Source organism: Myotis lucifugus, unplaced genomic scaffold (genome assembly GCF_000147115.1).
Source record: "Myotis lucifugus unplaced genomic scaffold, Myoluc2.0 scaffold_58, whole genome shotgun sequence".
NCBI classification, from domain to species: Eukaryota; Metazoa; Chordata; class Mammalia; order Chiroptera; family Vespertilionidae; genus Myotis; species Myotis lucifugus.
Genome location: NW_005871106.1, coordinates 6,202,216 through 6,217,266, shown reverse-complemented (window position 1 = coordinate 6,217,266; position 15,051 = coordinate 6,202,216). Strand labels below are relative to the sequence as shown.

General features: G+C 48.8%; 1 protein-coding gene across 1 annotated transcript; it reads right to left on the bottom strand.

The window, feature by feature from the left end:
- Positions 1-2,086: 2,086 nt before the first annotated feature.
- CIDEA (cell death-inducing DFFA-like effector a) lies at positions 2,087-11,649 on the bottom strand. Its single transcript, XM_014456327.2, has 5 exons — positions 11,519-11,649; positions 9,097-9,241; positions 8,165-8,311; positions 3,157-3,338; positions 2,087-2,553 (listed from the first exon to the last, which is right to left on the bottom strand). The coding sequence occupies exons 1-5, from the start codon at positions 11,632-11,634 to the stop codon at positions 2,406-2,408; spliced, it is 738 nt and encodes a 245-aa protein (XP_014311813.2). The 5' UTR covers positions 11,635-11,649; the 3' UTR covers positions 2,087-2,405.
- Positions 11,650-15,051: the final 3,402 nt, after the last annotated feature.

Genomic DNA, 15,051 nt, shown 5'->3' with positions numbered 1-15,051 from the left:
CTGCCCCCTGCCGGGCGCTGGTTCCCTGGTTCCCGGCCCATTTGCCCCCTGCCCGGCCCGCTGGTTCCCTGGTTCCCGGCCCACTGCCCCCTGCCTGGGCCGCTGGTTCCCTGGTTCCCGGCCCACTGCCCCCGCCCACTGCCTCCTGCCTGGGGCACTGGTTCCCTGGTTCCCGGCCCACTGCCCCCTGCCTGGGCCGCTGGTTCCCTGGTTCCCGGCCCACTGCCCCCGCCCACTGCCTCCTGCCTGGGGCACTGGTTCCCTGGTTCCCGGCCCACTGCCTCCTGCCTGGGGCACTGGTTCCCTGGTTCCTGGCCCCAAGGAGGCAGTTTGCACACAGAGCCAGCTCAGGACCGGGGTGGACGCTGGCTCCGGGATGCAGGGGGGCTCTGGGCTGTGTTTGAAGGGAGGAACCAGCTAGGCTCACTAGGGAAGGTCTGACAGGGGGTAGGAGCGGCAGAAATGGTTGGGGTGCAGGGAACCCCTAGGGTTCCGGGACAGCCTGTAGTATCTTTACTGTGTGGGAGCTGTCAGCCAGCAAAGGAGAAAGGTATTTGTGGCAACATTTTTAAAATGTACTTTTTAATTGATTTCAGAGAGGAAGGGAGAGGGAGAGAGAGATAGAAACATCAACGATGAAAGAATCATTGATTGGCTGCCTCCTGCACACCCCGCACTGGGGATCGAGCCTGCAACCCGGGCATGGGCCTTGACTGGGAATCCAACTGTCACCTCCTGGTTCATAGGTTGGTTGATGCTCAACCACTGAGCCACGCCGGCAGGCCCGCGGCAACATTTCTTAATAGGAAACCCACAAATCTGAGCAGGGGGTGATTTGTCTCCTGGCATCTGCTACCCTTATTTTAGTAGCAGCACCCCCATTTCCTTGGGGAGCCCCATGTGGCTGGGGCTGGCCTTCCCTGTCTGCAGGATCGGGTGTGTGTCCCTGTGTGTCACCAGCTGCAGTGACCGCAGTGAGGGGCCCGTGCAGGGGTTCCCTGGAGGCAGTCCAGAGCAGCCGGCATCTTGCTTCCATGTGAGGAGGGCCTTCGGGAAGTGACGCCAGCTCAGGGAAACGAGAGGAAGAGATTCCTGGCCACCCTGTGTGAGTGCCGGATTGGCTGTGCCTGCAGCTCGCCCGCTGCTCTCCTGGCTGCCTCTGGATTTAGGGCAGCCTCAGTCAGAGTTCTGTCACTTGTAGCCGAGGGTCCCAGCTGGGAACACAGTGAGTGACATTAGGGAGTGAAGACAGGATCCACTGGCATCATGCATCAGGTCTAGGCAGGAGGTTGATTTTGTTAGTTTGCTTGTTTTTTAAGAAAAAGGCTGAACGTGCTGCTTGAAGACCATCCTTGAGCTTTTGGGTTCCTTTGAGCTCACTCAGGACCCACGCTAAAACACACACACACACACCCACCGTCACATTTTCCAGCTCGTTATTCCTGCTGCACCAAGTACTAATAAAGACTTAAAAGTGATATTGCCGGGCCAGTGTGGTTCTGTGGTTGAGTGTTGACCTATGAACCAGGAGGTTCGATTCCTGGTCAGGGCACTTGCACTTGAGTTGCGGGCGATAGTCCCCAAGTAGGGGGGGGGTGCAGGAGGCAGCTGATCAATCTTTTCCTTTATTTTTTTATATGCCCTTCCCCCTTCCCTTTTGAAATAAAAAAAAATCCATAGTTTTTTTTAAGGGGGTTTTTTTTTTTCTTGGCGGGCGGGATTCAAAGGGTTAGAAGTTTCACCCTGAAAAACCAAAAGGGTGAAGGGTTTTGATTTGTTCAGGGGGCATTTCCTGGGGTTGCAGGTTCCCCTTTCCCGGTTGGGGGCCCGGGGGGGGAAGCCACCCCAATGGATTTGGTTTTCTCCCCATGGTTTTTTTTTTTTCTCTCCCCCCCCCCCGCCTCCCTTCATTTCCATTCTTTCTAAAATCAAGGGAAAAAAGTTTCCTCCAGTGAGGATTAACCCCCCCCCCCCCCAAAAAAAGTGATTATATCTGTTAGCAAAAGATTTCTGGCTGAGTTTTGCTTCTAAATGAAAGTTTTATATTTTTGGAAGATGAAAGAGACACCAGAAAGTATTACACACATTAAAAGTAATTCTTGTGATTGGTTTATTGCAGGAGGTGAGGAGTCAAAGGGGCCTAGTGCATGTGGTGTTGCTCCTCAGCCACCCAAGACGTTCCTGCTCTTGGGTCCCTTCCTCCTCATATGGGGGCACCTACGCCTCTCCTCCCGCTCCGGCATCTGCTTCACAGCCCCTTTCCTTTCACCTGGGTACCACTCCAGAGCAGAAGTGATGGACAGCCTACAAGTGCATGTGTGTATAATGCATAAGTGAACATAAGCATCTTCAAAATTCTTCATTTGCAAAGGAACAAGGCCTGCTGAGCTCCTCAAACTGCAACCCTATCCAATGGTGAATTTATGCCTGGAGCGCAACCCGGGAGAAGTCTGCTCTTCTGTGTCACCCAGCACTTGGAGCATGTGCTTGCCTACGTAGATGAGGAAGTGCCCGGCCACCTGGGCAGCGTGGGACAGGAACCGCAGCATGCTCCTGCAACAGAAGGGACAGGGACACGCGTCAGACTTGGAGGTCCGAGCCCGTGAAGAACAGACGGAGTGGGAATTTTTCACAACCCCTTTCCCCCAAACATGCGCTCAGAGTAGGCAATGCTCACACCCGCCCCCGCCCTCCCCGCCCATCCTGCCTGGGCTAGCTAACATACAGGACCCGGGAGGTTCGAGCAGGACCTGGAACTCTGCATTTCTGGTGAGCTCCCAGGGGATGCTGATGACACTGACGGGGACTACCCTTCCACTAGCCACTTCCCAATGTTGTTCAGCAGCTAGAAAGAGCTGAGTAGGCAGACTGTGCTCCTGAGAGTACACTTATGTCCTATCCTTCAGCCACTTGCTTATTCTGGAGGCCTTGGGTGTGCGAAGGGGAGGGGGTGAGCAGCGGGGGATGAGATTTAAACTGCTGCATGACAATGTGAACAGTGTGAACTTCAGTGGGTACGGGTCAGGTCCGGGCCTCTGAGGGGCTGGGCCTGAGAGTGCAGAGGAGCAAGTGGAGGACAGGCCGCCTGGGGACGGGTGGCGGGGACCGAGCCAAGTGCAGTTTCCAGACCCCTCAGTTGACCCCGAAGTCTGTTACCTCACCAGGGCCTTGAGCCCTGTACACCGGAAGTCGTAGGACACTGAGTACATCTCATACATGGTGGCCTTCACGTTGAGGCAGCCGATGAAATCCTTGGGACTCAGCTTGTACAAGTCGAAGGTGACTCTTGCTATTCCTGATTTCTTCGGTTGCTGGCGGGCGGTGATGTAGTTAGTACTCTAGACGGTAAGGGAGGAAGACATGTAAGGAGCATCCCGCTATGACATGCACATCCTATAATTCTGGTTTTATGCTAGTTTCTGTTGGTTTAAAATCTGGTAGTGACTAAGCTGCTAATTATTTGAGGAATGTTTTTAGCAGAGCAAAATGCTTATGTGGCTACCAGGTCCACACCCCTAAGAAAGTATCCTTCCTGAATCCCCTGAGTTTGGTGGCTCTGGATGACTGTGATTCGGCGGCGGGGCCTTGGTTTCAGGACCCAGACATCAGCGAATGGCTGTGCTGTTGACACATGGTATTGAGAGGCACTCGCGCTCGTCACCGAGGGTGACCACAGTTACTTGTCTGACATGGACAGTCTCATGACTATGACACAGTCTGTTCAGAGAGAAGCAGGCAGCATTATTTCCATTTGATAAGCAGCTTCTGGGCAGAGAGCCTCAGAATCACATGGCTACCGTGAGGGGCAGTGTGAGAACTTTCCTAGGGTGCCCCCTCTTTTCCAGTAACCGCCCTGGGGGAACCCTGACTTCCTGGGGAAAGTTGTTTGGTTACAGTATCCACGCGGAGTCTCCCCGAAACATCATAGAGCCTTCAGGTTGGGAGGAGAAAGTGTTTATAAACAGCACTGCAATATGATCTTCCCCACCAAGAGCTTTGAAAAAAAACCCCAAGAGAACAGAGCTGTCCCGGGGACAAATGCCAGACCCAGGGGCTACGCTTCCTGTGGGTTTGCCCCTCACACGGATCTTGCAGTGTTTAGGATTCAGATGTACATAAATCAATAGGGTTACCAAGTTGCGTGACCCTCCGGGGTTGGGAGTAGTTGAGGCTATGACTGTTAAGTTCATAATGACAATAATCTACTATATCTGAAGTTAAAACCAGTTCTCCTTGAAGTACTCAAACCTTTCATGCTGGAGCTACTCTTTCCTCCCGCACAGAACACACACAGGGAGAGATCCTGGTGTTGCCTAATGTTTCAGGCCCAAGAGGCCCTGCAGCCTCTTTACTTTAGGGGGTGCAAACTCTCCATCATTTAGGAAACATTTAAAAAAACAAGATTACAGAATCAAAAGGAGTTTTCATCTATAATCCTGCCACAACTCTTTTTTATTGCCTTGTGTTCCTTCCTGCTATATGAAAGGTTTTATCTTACTTTCCCTAAATGTCTTCCTTGAGTCTTGGCCTTAAATCAACATCAAGATGTGCCAACAAAGCTAATCCACGTGTGACCTAACCCAGGGCCTGAGGAGCTCTGTGCTGCTGACCGAGGAAGGAGGAAATGACTGTCCCCTGACCTCTTCCTGAGCGAGCTTTACGCAGCTGCTTCCTCACAGGCTTCAGGCATTTAGACTGAAGAAGGGAGACCCCTGGTGGCTATTTCTGGGCCAGAAGTTCTATTGGCCTCACTGGTTAAAAAAACACACTTCCAAGTGGGGTAGGATCTATAATTGGCTGGAGGTGCACATTTCCACCCTGAGAGAAGATGGATGAAAAGTGGAAGTCAAGAAAAGGCTCCAGCCCAGCCAGCGTGGCTCAGTGGTTGAGCGTTGACCTATGAACCAGGAGGTCACCTGTTCAATTGCCTGTCAGGGCCTATGACTGGGTTGTAGGCTGGATCCCCAGTGGGGGGCATGCAGGAGGCAGCCGATCGAGGATTCTCTCTCATCATTGATGTTTCTATCTCTCTCCCTTTCCCTTCCTCTCTGAAATCATTAAAAATTTATTTAAAAAAGAATGATGCTTTAAAAAAAGATGCAACAGTACAATCTATATTTTAAAAAAAGAAGAAGAAAGAGAAGACTCCTACCCAAGCTCACATGTCACTCAGGCCACTACTAGACTGAGATGGCTTCAGGCCTCTCCTTGAACCGTTATTATTTGTATCCCATACACTCCATCACTGCCCTATACTTTAGCTCGGCATCCCAGCAATCACCCACTCCGGGGCTTCATCGTAGAGGCTGTCCTGTGCATTGTAGAATATTTAGCTGCATCTCTAGTCTCTGCCCACTAGATGCCATTAGTATACCATTGCCCCAGTCGTAAACACCAAAAGAGCTTTCAAACATTTCCTAATGTCCCCTGGGCGGCAACATACTCCCCGGTTGAGAACCCCTGATTGATGAGTATCTATAGGTTCTATTGATATAAGAAACAAAGCTATTTGGGTCTTCATTAATTTTTAAGAGTGGGAAGAAAGATAAGAAAGTATGTTTCCACTCAACATAGTTGATGAGATTTATCCACATAGATGTCTGTAGCTGTACTTCATGCATTTTCACAGCAGAAGAGTATTCCAGCTGATGATTATACAACAGTGTGTTTATTTTTATTTATTTATTTTTAAAAATATTTTTTATTGATTTCAGAGATAAAGGGAGAGGGAGAGATAGAGAGAATCATTGAATGGTTGCCTCCTGCGTGCTCCCCCAACTGGGGATTGAGCTCGAAACCCAGGCATGTGCCCTGACCAGGAACCGAACTGTGACCTCCTGCTTCATAGGTAGATGCTAACTACTGAGCTTGCCGGCTGGGCCAACAGGGTGTTTATTTATGTGTATTTACATGGAAGCACATGCTGGGTATCCTGTGCTGGGTTATGTCTAGGAATAGACTTACTCAGTTCAACTCCATGAGATAAAGGCAAGTTGTCTTAAATAGTAGTTGGTGGGAGCATGAGAGAGTTCATTGTTCCATATCTTAAAAATGGGAAAGGTTTAAAAGCCTAACAATACCAAATCTAATAATGGTGGGAAAAGTATCTTATTGTGGTCTTAACTTTTCCTAGTCACCCACGAGGCTGCATATTTCCCTGTGTTTTGTTGTCCATTTATTGTGCAGATGCCTGTCCCTGTTTTTGCCCATTTTTCTGGTGGACTGTCTATTGTTCCCTTTACTGATTTGTGTGAGTCCTTTACATTCGTGGAATACAAATCCTTTGTCGGGTTGTCTTGGAAACACCTTCTCCCCACTTGTGGCTTATTGTTTTACTTCCTTTATAGTACCTTTTGATAAAAAGAATTCTGGACGGAGTTGAATTTATCCTTTTAAAAAATGGTTTGTCTGTTGTGTTTTGTTTTTAAACAACTATCACACCGAGGGTGCCAAGTAGGCATATATTAGATCTTCTCAGTCACATCTCCAACTGCTTTCCAGTTTTCTACTCTCTTTGTGTTACATGATAGGCACCTTCTTTAGACATATCTTCCAGGTCCTGTCTGAGTTTTCATTTACTTGAATTGCTATCTTTTTTTGTTTCTAGAAATTGTATTTATTCTTCCAAGTCTATCTAGTTTTTAAAAATTCCTTCTTGTTCCTTATTACTTTAGATTACTTTTTACATCTTTTTGAACATTTTAAGTGTAGTTATTTTACACTGTCTCTGATGATCCCACATCTGAGGTTTTGCAGGCCTGACTTTGTTATTTCTGCGTCCTCTCATATTTGGTGCCTGGAGTCCTCATGTCTTGTGTTTTACTGTAAATTCACGTTTGTTGGAACTTTAGGAACAAAGATTCCCTGAGGCCTCGGTCAGTGTCCATTCTGAGCCTATTTGCTCCTGCTGGTTACATGGGGCACAGCAACCCTGGGCCACTAGGACTGCTGGGAGAGGCTGTTTGAATGAAGAGAATTTAATGAGTAAACTCCTGCCTCTGATGCTTCCTCCCTGGGTCTCTGTAAACTAAACTTTCGGCTTGGGTGGTTTTAGAATCAGTAGTCCCTATAAGCTGTAGGGACAGCTGTCTGCCAGACTCTCAGGAGAGACCGTTACATTCTCTGCTTTCTGTGGGCATCTCTAATCTGACTCCCTTTCTGTTACCCCCAAGACCTTGTTCCCTGTCCTCTCAGCAGCCATCAAAACTGAAGCCCTGAGTCACTGAGGTCAGTGGAGGCCCACGGGTGAGACGCCTGCAGGGAGAGCCAGCTTCAGTGCTTGCTTTCCCGTCGGGATTCTGGCTCCCATAAAAAATTTGGCCTCGGAGGATGTGCCTTTCTTGAAGGACATTTAGGCATATAAAAAGATGTTTTCATATTTGCTTTACATTTTTGTGGGAGGGTTTTCCATAATCTATAGTTTTCCCAGAAATAGAAAACTTTATTCTATATCTTAACTCTTCTAAATCACTGTAGCCACACACACACACACACACACACACACACACACACCCCTAATTTCATTGGCTTGCTGGCCTCCTAAGGACAGAGACAGTGAATGGTCACTGGGTCATATCTACAGGCTTTAATAGGATCGTAGCTACTTGCTGCCCAAAGCTTGTCCCTCAGAATTATTTGCTTTAAGTCAAACAGCCCATGTTCACAAAGATGCTACATTTCCTAGAAATATCCTATATAATAAAAGGCTAATATGCAAATTGACCAAACAGTGGAATGACGGTTGCTATGATGCACACTGACCACCAGGGGGCAGAATATCAACACAGGAGCTGCCCCCTGGTGATCAGTGCACTCCCACAGGGGTAGAGCCGCTCAGCCAGAAGCCGGGCTCACCGCCTCTGCAGCAGCGCTAAGGATGTCCGGCTGCCAGAGCAGGCCTAAGCCCTCAGCTGGACATCCCTGGGGGCTCCCAGACTGTGAGAGGGTGCAAGCCAGGCTGAGGGACTCCCCCCTCCCCTCCAAGTGCACAAATTTTGTGCAGCGGGCCTCTAGTTTATAAGAATCTCTTTGAGGGCAGTAGATCCAGTTATTAGGGGAATATAAAGGGTCTATTTTAAAAGTGGGCAAATCAACACCGAAATAGGGAATTCACTTTTGTAGGTAAGAAGTCTACCCAGTAGCTGGATAGAGTGCGTTTGCTTACCGGTGTCCACTTCTGTCCTTTCTCCAAGATCATGAAGTGTGTGTTATCGCCTAAGGTCTGAAAAAACTCTTCCGTGTCCACCACGGTGCCGTCCTCCTCCAGCACCAGAGTGACCAGCCCGCTGGTGATGAGCAGGGCGTCCAGGGTCTGGGGGGGCAACACATCAGAGACACAGAATGAGCAGGGGATTCCGTTTTGACCGTTCACAGCCATGGCTTACATGATAGTTTCAGCAGAGCCGCCTGGTTTTGATAAAATGCTAATGGTCAAGATAGACCTTCATGGGGGTTTATGATTCAGTCCTGGCTTGGGAAAAGAGACGTTAAGATTTTCAAGGGAACTATCCTCTTCAGAGATTTCAATGACACGAGATACATGATTACATTTCATAATATTTATAGTTTCTAAAATTACCTACTTATTTTGACAAATAAAAAGAATAACCTTGCGCCATGATAATTAAGGAGCCTGAGTCTTGTGTGGCATATCTGAATGTCTCTCTGAGAGCCTGCATGTTGGATGCTTTTCTCACCTGCATGGGCGCCTGTGTCTAGGTTACCATAAGCCTCCATGCGAATCTTCCTTATTTGGCGATCTAGGTCATTAGATTCCTCCCTGGCTTTTATAACAAAAAAGATTTCCAAAGTCTGCTGCCTCCCTATATTTTCTCTTGTCAAGTAAATAAAGCTACATTATCCACTGATGGCTGTTTTTAAGGTTTTTATCTCTGTGCCTAAATCTCTTATGGTACAAAGATGCAATAATGTTTCCTTTCATCTTTTCACTTAGCAATGCCCCCCACCCCCCCACCCCCCCCTGCCCTGCTTAGGCTTTTCAAGGCCACGACATGGACATTTCTGTCTCTGCGTTGGCTTAGTAGCCAAGAGCCTGGGCCTTCTGAGCCCTGGTGGGAGGCACAGTGCTGCTGGTACCTTGCTGAGCAGATCCTTCAGATTGCTTGCCATCACTCCCCGCCGGCTGCTCCGGTTGTGGTTGGAGACTCGGAAGGGGCGAGGGGACTGCATGAGGGGAGTGAGTAGGACTTTCTTAGTTTGTGAACCCATAAAAGTCAGGGGCCTGGAAATGGAGAAGAAAATTAAAATTGACATCACTTTTTCAAAGAGTCTCTGAAGAGACACACATTTATTTATCTATGTTTTGTTTTCCCAACTAGATTGGCATTTCTTTATGGACAAGGCCTCCTTTGTTGCATCTCCCATAATGCCTAGCTTAGTGCGAGGCATAGAACTTGTACGTAGTATATTGTCTAAACTGAAGTTCTATAAATGATCATAAGTGGAAGTTCAATGACGCACCAAGGAATTTGCTCAATGAAAAACTGGTTGTATTGTAAGGAACCAGCTTTCAAACGTTGTCAGTTAAGTTCCTGCTACCAGCCGTTTCAGGAGGGGCCTCTGACAGTGAGTGTCTGTGCTTCATCCCGCTGCCTCATCGACAACCTGGCATTCTGGGAACAGCCTGGATTATTAGCAAGTATCGGGCCTGAAATGTATTCAGCCAGCATCACTTTAGTGCCTCATTAGTGCTCGTATCTGAGCACCTGCTAAGTATTACCCACTTCTCGGATGAGCAAACCGAGGCTCAGAGTGGCTTCTCAGGGGCCCCCCGTTACAAAGGAAAAGAGGTGGGACGTCAAACCTCAAGCACTAAGCATCAGTTGGAAGCATGAGAGGAAGAGCTGCTTCATGGCTGGAGGGAGGCAGGGTTCCCAGTTCGCACCCTCAGCCCCTTTCCCTTTAGGCCACCAGAGCCTCTGCACCCTCTGTTTCCAGGGAGGCAACTGCGAGGGATGGTGCCAGGTCAGGGTCGCCAGTGGGGGCTCCCAGCAGAAGGACAAGAGCCCCTGAGTGAATGCGAGCCCGACCCAGGCAGCAGCGGGACGGGCACCAGCCTCTGAACCTTTGCCCTGATTCTCAGGAGTTAAACCAGGTCCCTGGGTTACGCAACACGATGAACAACACGCCCACATTCTGCTGAGCTGATGCTACAGAGGGTTCGCTCACAGTCTCATCCCTGCTGACCCGTGGGCAGGGCAGCGAGGATGATCCATATTGTGCTTTACATTTAGAGCCTGGCTTTCTTCTCAACCTAAACGTTGCATCTGAAACTTAAACTCACTGGCTAAGTCCCTGTGAGGAGGAGGAGAGAGAAAGATACAAGTTCCACTTTGTGCCAAATACTATATACCTTAGCGCATTGCCTAAGAACTCTACAGGACAAGCATTACAGGTGAGGAAAATGGAGGCTCAGGACATGAAGGAATTAGTAAGACCAGCCCGGCCGGCGTGGCTCAGTGGTTGACCTATGAACCAGGAGGTCACGGTTCAATTCCTGGTCAGGGCACATGCCTGGGTTGCAGGCTCGGTTTCTATGGGGGGCGGGGGGGCAGGCAGGAGGCAGCCGATCAATGATTCTCTCTCATCACTGATGTTTCTATCTCTCTCTTTCCTTTCTGAAATCAATAAAAATATATTTTAAGAAAGAAATTAATAAGATCAGAATTGGCAAGTGCTGGCACAGGGCTTCAAATCCAGCTGCCGCTTTCGCACCATGGTGTCCGCCCTGCCAGGCGCAAACCCTCCTACAGCAGAGGGGAGCCCTGGACCCTAACCGGCAAGCTTCTCCCCCAAAGTGGCGAGTCATTGCCATTGCCCACGAGGCCTTCTAGAATCTATGCCAACTGAGGCCAGGGTCTATTTGTACATTTTTTATTTCCCCACAGCACCTCACCCCCTGCTGACACATGACCTAGTCACTGAGTGAAAGATAGGCTGGGACAAAATCAGAGAAATGGGAGAACAAAGTTCATGTCTTGGAATGTTAGGTCCAGGCCCCGGTGGCCAATGGCACGCCTTGTGGGCACGAACAGCTTTGACCTAGTTGCTGTGGTCCCCTATCTCCCCACAGGACACACACGCTCACACCTTAGTAAGCACCGATGCTCCGGGACCTAGCACGGCTGATTGTACAAAGTTCTTATTTCCCTTTAACTTCTGACAAGGCAAGAACCGGCAGTCACTTCTGGTCCTCCCTCTTCACACTGCCCTCAAGAGAGTCAGCCTTGATTTCTTAAAACAACATACAGGCTATTGTTCTTCTTACCTGTTACACAAGAACTGGGTCGTTGTTGGAGAAAAGGCTTAGAGAGCACACATAAAAAATTTTTGAAGACATGAAAATTAAATCCTTCCCTTCTTTTCAAGGAACCGGATGAGTGATTTGATGTGCCAACTTACCCAAAAATCAAGACTGCCTTATATACAACGTAAAAAGGGGTTAAATGAAATGTTACACACATTCCACCTATTTAACAAATACTACATGAGTGCTTACCTGCTGCAGCTAAATGAACAGCAGGGCGACGAGCTACCACAGGAGCAAAGAAATTCAGGGCAGGGCAAAGGTAGGTTTACAGTTGTGAGCACGGGAAACAGAGTGTATTCTTGCATTATTATTTATTGTTGTATTATTTTCCATACAAACAATTACAACCCCCCTTTTGCCCCACCCTGTATATTAATCTAACTCACTTTTGGTTCTCTTTCAGTAGAAGAATTTACGTCACTGGCCATTAACACGAGGCCTAAAATATGTTGCCACCTCCCCCTCAATTTCTTAATATATCAATGTTGAAACGGGAGCCCTAGAAGCCTTAGAATTCTGCTTTTAGGTACAGCACACCTCAGTCACCTCGAACTCCTGAGAAAGAGCAGGCAATCATAGGAAGCAGGAAGGGAAACAGCGTACTAGAAGGAAAGAAACACACAAGGAAATATGCTTTGCTGTTCAAGGAAATAGATCATTTCGGAGAAATCAAGTCAATAAGAGAAGCCAGACTTCATAGAATTAATCTTGAAAACTGTGAAGGGACATATCTTTCAGAAATGAGGAAAACAGAGTCTTTGGATTTTTCCTCAAGGGAACTGAGGAGTCCTCAACGTACATAAGTGTGTGAAATAAAGCAACAAACACACTGACAATGGAGGTGAACTCTACTCCAGTAAAAAAAGCTAAACCCCACAGGCCCCAAGAAAGAGCCTTTATCTGGCACCCCGTTGATTGATGTTCATGCTGAAAGTGCCGGAGGAGAAGGCGGGCCCAGGAACGAGGTTTCTCACAGCCAGAGAGAAACATGTTGGTGTCAGCAGTGCTGAGGGTAAGACACTGCCCAGGAACTATTCAGAGTGAAACAATGACAGAGGGAACCCCACACTTCACTGCTAGGTGGGAAAAGAGGAATCCATATGAGGTAATAAAGCACAGTCAGGGGTGGGATATAAGTCAACTGAGCAAAAGTCGCCAAAGCCAATGGTAAGAAGGGAAGTATTGATGGCAAATATAGGAACGCAGAGAAATGAGGCAGCGTAGGAAGTCTTCGTCTGTCGGGGGCCAGATGTAAGCTGACACGGTCCTTGCACCTGAAGGGGCTAGCAAGGCTGGGACCCTTACCTACACAGTTTTCCCAGACTTGTTTGGATGGCGATTATCAGTAGAATGAGAACAGCCTTTCATGGCTTACCAAGAAGTCTGTAACTATTTACTGAGATATGCTGTACTGAGAACTTGTCCTTCTGCTCTGTCCCTCCCTTAGAGATTAAGAGGAACAAAGAGTACATTCCTCTTGACAGACCTCCTATTCAGTGTCTTGTGTATAAATAGGATTGTGTGGCTAATAAACTTGCTTCAGTTCCTCGAGAGCTGTAGTCCTCCTGATCCCGCTTTCCTGTCTTTCTTTCTTTTCTCAATTCCCACCTCCCTGCCTCAGCCCGGCTCAACCTGTCAGGCTGGCCCTGACATTCGTCAGCCCTGGTGAGGTCTCCACGAGCAGTAGAAGTGTACTTGTAGGAAACTCGGTTCCTTGCTTATGTCCCTGAGACTACTGTGGTAGAAATGTGTACTGCAATGGCCACTAGACAGAGAACTCCTTGTTCAAGAAAAGGAAAGATGTCCTAAACAGCTACAAAATCAGCTATTTTGCGCAAACTATGATACATCAGCTTTATAAGAACTTCAGAGTTGGCATGAATGTTATCACTGACAGGACACAAAGACAGGGCCGGCTTTCTCTGGGACAGCACACACCTGCGGACATCCTTGAAGTCCAGAGTGTGCGACGAGACTTCAGGCTGCTTTCATTATGACGGCGGCCCTTAGTGATTGCACATGGTTAATGAACTAAGGACTGGCTTAAGATCTGATCATTGCTTACACATAGCTGATCTTTGAAGAAGATGTGATTAGGTTACTTCCTTGGCAAAATTCAGCTATTTGCTAACAAAGACAGAGTTAGGACATCGCCTACCAGCTAGTTTAAATGAAGGCGCATCCAGAGGAGACAGAGGTCCTGCGAGACCATAATTACAAATGTGGCAGTCACCTGGCCCACATGGATCTTTAGCCTGGTTTTTAAGAAGGGCCGGGAAGAATGTTGTGTTCCTTTCAACAATCTGATTGTTTTCTTCCTGTTTAGTTTGGAAGCAGGTAGATTGCAAAGAATTATAGTAGCTCAATTTGGAAGCAGGTTGGTTCCCAAGAACTGTGGCAACAGTGTGTCCTGACCAATAGCCAATCACAGCGAGAGCTTGCCAAGCTCAGCAGGAACATGTTTCAGGAGATAAGATACTTCCTTATGCTTTGATTTGCCAATATTTCATAAGCCAGTGGCTTCCACCACACACTTGACCCAGTGGAAACCTCACACAGATACATTTTGGATTTGGGGACACTGTTGCAGGGGTCAGGGGTAAGGGCAGGGCCCGCCTCAGCTCTGCAGGTGTGGCCTCCTCCTCCTGCTCCAGGCAATGCCAGCGCCAGTGCCAGCGAGGAGTCAGCGCCCTCTCACCCACCCCTGAAACAGCCCACCAGCTCCTCAGCACTCTGAGGAGCTTGGAGAGTGGGTGTTTGGATGTTCCTGGGAGAAAAGTTTGGAGGATTCACTCCAACCTGTTCACAGTTGTTAGGTCTGGGGGTGGGAGTGTTGGGTGGGTGGCGGAAAGAGTAGAAAGACAGGAAAGAAACAAAGGGCTTTACCTTTATGCCTAAACCATGTTAGGGAAGAAGCAGGAGTCAAGTCTATTTCTCACCTTCCCGGATCCCACCACTTAACTTCCTTTTTTTGTTGTTATTTGTTTGTTTGTTTTAAAAGAGAAAGCCAGCACAGTGCAGACTGACCACCTGTACATCTGGGCAGCTGTTTCTCTAACCTTAGTATTACACACAGCTGCTGTAAGGACCCAAGTTCAGAGCCTATAGGTCAGACTAGTTTTGTAAAGCGATTCTCCCTTCCCTTTCTCTCAGCCTGCTCTTACCCCTCAGTATAAATGGGATCCATTATCTCTGAAAACCTGCATGTTACGGTCCTCAAGTGCGTCTCCATCCTCTTCGAAGCACTTTAAAGATCTTCAGAGAAACATGATCTCTCCTTTAAACTTACAAAGTTACTGCCACGCAGAATCTTTAGAGTTTATCAGCAGGGACTGGGTTGGATGTCCGGATGTGAAATGAACCCAAGACAGGGAAAGGAGTGGAGCCGGGCCAAGAGGCTGCGGGGCAAGCGTTCGTTCGGGCGCACCCGGGCCGGCCGGCCCTCCCACTGGAGCCACAGCCCGCGCTCGCCCCAGGGTGGCTTGGCCGCCCCCGCCGGCGCTTCTCCCCACGCCCCAGCTCCCGTCGCGAACCGCAGGACCCCAGCGGCTCTGCCCCACGCACCATGGAAGGGTCGCCCTGGGTTCCCGGGACGGCGCCCTCATCTGTGTCCGCTGCTAAGGCAAGAGATGCGGCCACCCCCGCACTGACTACTGTCACCTGTTCCCGCGGACGCCCCGCGCACCTCGGGAGGCCACACCTGACACTTGCAGCCGGAGGAG